This window comes from Physeter macrocephalus, chromosome 15 (assembly GCF_002837175.3).
Source record: "Physeter macrocephalus isolate SW-GA chromosome 15, ASM283717v5, whole genome shotgun sequence".
Classification (NCBI taxonomy): Eukaryota; Metazoa; Chordata; class Mammalia; order Artiodactyla; family Physeteridae; genus Physeter; species Physeter macrocephalus.
In genome coordinates, this window is record NC_041228.1 from 57,527,540 (window position 1) to 57,533,176 (window position 5,637).

Sequence of the window (5,637 nt, forward strand, 5' to 3'; positions counted from 1 at the left end):
AAGGTGAAGGTTTAGTGGAATAAGAGGTTCAACGAGAGTCGGGAAGTGGCATGACGTGTGTGGGGGTGAGAGGCTGAGAAACCAACGTCCATATTAGGCTCAGGCCACTCATTGTGCGGCGTCCAAAATGGCACTGAGATCAATAATTAAGGAGGGATAAAAACGGACAAGCCATCTTCAAAGTGAGCATATTTTTGTTATCCTCAACAATATTTATCAAGCGTTCCCTCAGTGACAGGACGGCAGCCACAAGAGTGGACTTCAGAGGAATACGAACAGCTCTGCTCCTTTGTCAGGGATAGAGAAGCCTGGATTTCTAAATTCAAAACCACCACCCAGCTGCTTCTACAAATCAGGAACCAGCCCGAGATACACAATATATATTTTTAAAACGTCTATCTTCTTGAGGACTTGCACGTAGCACTCAGTACACGCCACGCCACCACCTAGGCCGGATGTGTGTGGGTTGCGCGTGTGCGTCTAGGGATTAAAGACTTGCATCCCCGCAGCAAAGGCAGCCTCAGACGCAAATGCTCAGTCCCGCCACCCTGTCGCCCGCTGACAAGATCTGGCCGCCAACGCCTGGTAAAAAGAAAAAAAAATCCCCAGGGGCCTCCTCCCTCTCCCACCCCCCCTCAAGTCAGCCGAGAAAACAAGAGTTCCATTTCCCCGGACATTAGATGCACAGGGGAATTCATTCCATCCTGGAGACTGGGAAGCCCCTGCGGAAGCGAGACCGTCTGCTAGTGAGCACATAGCTCCAGAAACCGAAAAAACATTGTCTGAAACCACATCTTTCCCTGCATGCGCCCGGGGCCCTGGGCTGGGGCCACAGTGAATGGCGTCCCGGCGGCCGCTCTCCCGGCGCCCTGCACCCTCCGCGGAACGCCCGGCGCGCCGCCCGGCCAGGTGCATCGGGCCTGGATTTGCCGGAGGCGCGCGGCTCCCGCCGCCGTATACGGCGGGCCCGCAGCGGAGATTCACCTCGGCGCAGGGCGGCGGCTTCCGGGGCCGCCCGGCGCCCAGGCTCCGATTACAGGTTCACACGGGGGGCCGGGCCCGCGGCCGCCCAGCCCAGCCGGCGCGCCCTCACGGCCCCTCTCCCCCGCCTGCGCATTCTTCTCCATTCATGCGGACGCCCAGCGCCGCCACCACCACCTCCGCCGCCGCCAGCGCGGCCGCCGTCGCCGCCGCCGCCGCCGGCCGCCCGGATTGGCTGGCGGCCGCGGCGCCGGCACTTTCCCACGGCCCGCGGCGCGTGCGGCTCACCGGCGGCGCTGCAGGCGCGGCCCTGGCGTGCGGCCAGCCCAATCGGAGCGCGCGGGGCGGGGCGGGGCCGCGGCCGCCGACCGGCTTGTGTCCCGGCCCGGCCTCCGCAGCCTGCTCGCCGCCGGCCCACCGCCGCCCGCGCCTCCTCCTTCCCCCCAGCGGAGGCCTGACAGAGCCCCTGCGGAGCCGACACACCGCCGCCGGGCAGGGGCGGGCGCCGAGGGCGGGCGCGGTGTTCGCCCTCGCCCTTGGCCTCGCCCCCGCCCCGCCCCTGAGCTGCTGCCAATCAGTGGAGCGAGAAGCCGGATTGGCCAAGGGAAGGCTGTTGCCCGGGAGCCGACGCCCCGCCCCTCCGCCCCCTTGCCCGCCCCCTCTACTCCTCCGCCCTCCCCAGGGCCCTGGGAAGGGGCGCAGCGTGGGAAAGGGATGGTTGAGTTTTAACCGGAGGCAGAGAGTGAGCAGGACCAGTGTGTGCGGAGCGCGAGCAGCCGAGCGCGGAGAGGCGCCGCTGCAGTTAACTCCTCCCTGCCCGCCGCGCCGACCCTCCCCCGGATCCCCCGCGTAGCCAGCATGAAGCGAGCCCACCCCGAGTACAGCTCCTCCGATAGCGAGCTGGACGAGACCATCGAGGTGGAAAAGGAGAGTGCGGATGAGAATGGGTGAGTTGGCGGCGGCGGAGCGGGAGCGGGAGGCGAGCGCCGGCTGGCCTCAGTGACAGCGCCCAAGGGCCCGGGGCACGCCGGCGCCCTGCACTGACCTCTGCGCATCTCCGGCAGGCCTCCGCCCCGGGTGAAGACCCCGGAGGCTCTTCAAGACCAAGTTGCCAAAAAAAAAAAAAAAAAAAAAAAAAAACTGAGTACGGGAGGGCGTGGGGGCGACCCCTCAGATCATCTCCTCTCGCTTAACGGCGATTCCTGTCCCCCCTACCCCCCATTTAGGAACTTGAGTTCGGCTCTAGGTTCCATGTCCCCAACTACATCTTCACAGATCTTGGCCAGGAAAAGACGGAGAGGCGTGAGTCTCTTTACAGTGCACCCTTTTTTGGGGGGGGCGGAGGTTGTTTTGTTTTATTAATTAACGGGAAGAACCAGCTTTCTTCACTTTGGAATTTACAGTCGTAATGGAAACGTCCCCCTTTGTTTTGCCTGCTTTCTACAGATCATTGAGAAGCGCCGACGAGATCGGATCAATAACAGTTTGTCTGAGCTGAGGAGGCTGGTACCCAGTGCTTTCGAGAAGCAGGTAATGGAGAAAGTAGATAGAGCTCTCCGTGTAGCTCTCCACGCCTTCAGAATTCTTCCCCTCATTAATCTGAACCTTACCCGTGCCTTGGAAAATAACTGCATTGTTTGTGCGGAGGAAATGAATTCATCCAGAGTCCAACATATTTTGGAAGATAATTTATTTTGCTGTTGTCTGTACTTTTACGATTTACAGAGCATACATGTGCATATATATTTTAAGTTGTTCCCCAAAGGCACTTGGTGCCAAATCAGTTTTTGTTTCTGTGGTTGTTCTCTTCTCTAGGGATCTGCCAAGCTAGAAAAAGCCGAGATTCTGCAGATGACGGTGGATCACCTGAAAATGCTGCACACTGCAGGGGGGAAAGGTACATCTCTAGTCCGGTGGGGGAAGAGGGAACAGCCACCGATGGCCAGGATTGGTGCAGTCGTTGTCTTACTTTTACTGTGTGCTTTGGGGGTGGGGAGAGAACGGTGTGTGGTGTACGGGATTGCCTGTCAGTGCATTTCCACGTGCTGCGCATAGGTTTTTCTCCAGGGAATTCATCACCCCAGCCCTCTGCAAATTAGGCGTATGCACCTTCTTTTGGAAAATACCTATTATGGGTGAGGTGCCCTGAAGTTGTGACAGCTCTGATCAGGTAGCCCAAACCACATTTGTTTGTTAACCTTTTTGAGAAGAAGATTTTTTTTAAGTCTGTGGTCTTAATTTCATATACAAGATTCTTAAAGAATAAGCTGCCACATGCCTGTTGAGGAAAGAAACCTGTTGTGGTTAAGTAGAGAAAACCCAAAGGAAGGTGGGAGACAGAGGAGGTCTGTGTGTCTGTCTCCAGCCGGAAAAATGCTTTACTCTGGACCAAGTGCCTAAAAGCTCCATGATGATAACTTACATCTGTGTGTCTAATGAATTTCACTACTCTGTGGTTTTTCTGTCCTTGATGTACTTTTTGTTGTTGTTGAGGGAAAACATGAAAGGAATGAACATAGTTTCATCTGCCGGTAGGGTATAATTCCAATTTCTGCTTGGCAGTCTCTAACTGGGCTTTGAACTTGCATTAGCAAAGACATACTTCTCATGTTGATTAGTGCAAAGATTTTGGTCGACTCCCAAATATTTGGACTTTCAGAAGAGCCCGTGAATGCCGTTTTTTTAAAAAAAGGATGTAGATATTTGCCAGGAAGGGCTGCCTTTGGGATTGAAGAAATGCGGGAAGTGAGCGAAGCTCTGAGGTTTTTCTTTTGTTCGTTTCCCCAGGCTATTTTGACGCGCACGCCCTTGCTATGGACTATCGGAGTTTGGGGTTTCGGGAATGCCTGGCAGAAGTCGCCCGTTACCTGAGCATCATTGAAGGACTAGATGCCACGGACCCGCTTCGAGTTCGACTGGTCTCGCATCTGAACAACTATGCCTCCCAGCGGGAAGCGGCAAGCGGCGCTCACGCAGGCCTTGGACACATTCCCTGGGGGAGTGCTTTCGGACATCACCCGCACGTCGCGCACCCCCTGTTGCTGCCCCAGAATGGCCACGGGAACACTGGCACCACGGCCTCGCCCACGGAACCCCACCACCAGGGCAGGTTGGCCACGGCACATCCGGAGGCGTCGGCTTTGCGGGCGCCCCCTAGCGGCAGCCTTGGACCGGTGCTCCCCGTGGTCACCTCCGCCTCCAAACTCTCGCCGCCTCTGCTCTCCTCGGTGGCCTCCCTGTCGGCCTTCCCCTTCTCTTTTGGCTCCTTCCACTTACTCTCTCCCAATGCACTGAGCCCTTCGGCACCCACGCAGGCAGCAAACCTTGGCAAACCCTATAGACCTTGGGGGACGGAGATTGGAGCTTTTTAAAGAACTGATGCTGTAGAATGAGGGAAGGGAAAGCTTAAAATCCCAGCTGAGCTGGGCTGTTGCCAACATCACCTTAAAGTCATCAGTAAAATAAAAAGGAAGAAGGTACACTTTCAGATAAATTTTGTTGAAAGACGAAAGGTTTGTTGGTTCACTTTTTCCTTTTTAATGTTTTTTTTATCATGTCATGTATTAGCTGTTTTAAAAAACTAGTTGTTAAATTTTGTTCCAGACATTAAATTGAAATAGTGAATATAAACCAACAAATTGGTGATAGGTTTGGACTGTGCCTAATTTACTTTGTAAACCTATCTGTCTAAGAATGATTTCATTTTGCCTCAAAGTTTTGGGAATTTTAACATTTAGTATTTTTGATCTGTTTTTCTCCTTGTATACAGTCTCTTTTTAGAATTAATTTTACAAACCACTATGCTCAATGTTAACATGATACTATTTGTTAATATTTTGACAATTAAGGTGTTGTATAAATGATATTCTTTTGGGGGGGGCTATATTGAATTTTATATTTCTGAATAAAGCGTTGACAAATCAGATGACCACCTTTATCCAAGAAAGAAGACTAGCTAATTCTCTGCTTCCTACAGCAGTAGGGTGAATGTACAAACCATCAGGGCCCCTGAATCTGAATGACCAATTGCTGTCGCTTACCAGGGCTCACAGGTCTGGCTTGGTTAGGAGAGGTCCCCGTTTGGAGTTGGCAGGGAATAGACAGAAGATGATTGCGTAGAATATGTCTGCATCTACCAGCCCCAAGCAATGCAATGAATTTTTAGTTTCCCAGATCTCAAGTTCACAAATGTTAACATGGATAAGCGATGATGGTGTGCAAGGGGTCAATGGAATAGTCCAGTGGAACCTGTTAAATGCATAACCTAATTCTTCCTGGAGCTGCCATATTTTCTTTTCACTGGAAATTTTTATGTTGTGTTTTCCTTTTTGGTGCATGGAAATGTGGTTATTGAGATACTTAAAAGGGCTTTGCTGCCTTCTGTTTGGTTTAATTTGATTTGGGCTATTAAAGCATCATTTTACAGGTTTATTCCTTTAGCAGGTGTAGTTTAAACAACCTCCACTGAACTGGGTTTGACCTCTGTTGTACTGATGTGTTGTGACTAAATAAAAAAGAACAAATTCTTCTCCTGTATATGTCTTAACATATTTTAGCCTTTCCCTCTATTGGCTAAGAGAAGATAAATTGTCTCACATTTTCATTTTGCCTGGTCATCAGTTTTCTTATGTTTAATAATTTCACTGTTCTTGGTAT

At 52.4% G+C, this 5,637-nt stretch overlaps 1 protein-coding gene across 2 annotated transcripts; it reads left to right on the plus strand.

Annotated features, from left to right (window-relative positions):
- The first annotated feature begins 1,475 nt into the window (after positions 1-1,475).
- Positions 1,476-4,613, plus strand: HEY1 (hes related family bHLH transcription factor with YRPW motif 1). Of its 2 annotated transcripts, XM_024127119.3 has the most exons (5): positions 1,476-1,928; positions 2,208-2,283; positions 2,428-2,511; positions 2,797-2,878; positions 3,769-4,613. In XM_024127119.3, exons 1-5 carry the CDS (start codon positions 1,840-1,842, stop codon positions 4,350-4,352), a joined length of 915 nt encoding a protein of 304 aa, XP_023982887.1. In that variant the 5' UTR covers positions 1,476-1,839; the 3' UTR covers positions 4,353-4,613. The 2 variants fall into 2 exon arrangements, with proteins under 2 accessions (XP_023982887.1, XP_007114257.1); XM_007114195.4 differs by lacking the exons at positions 1,476-1,928; positions 2,208-2,283; positions 2,428-2,511; positions 2,797-2,878 and adding an exon at positions 2,934-3,310.
- Positions 4,614-5,637: the final 1,024 nt, after the last annotated feature.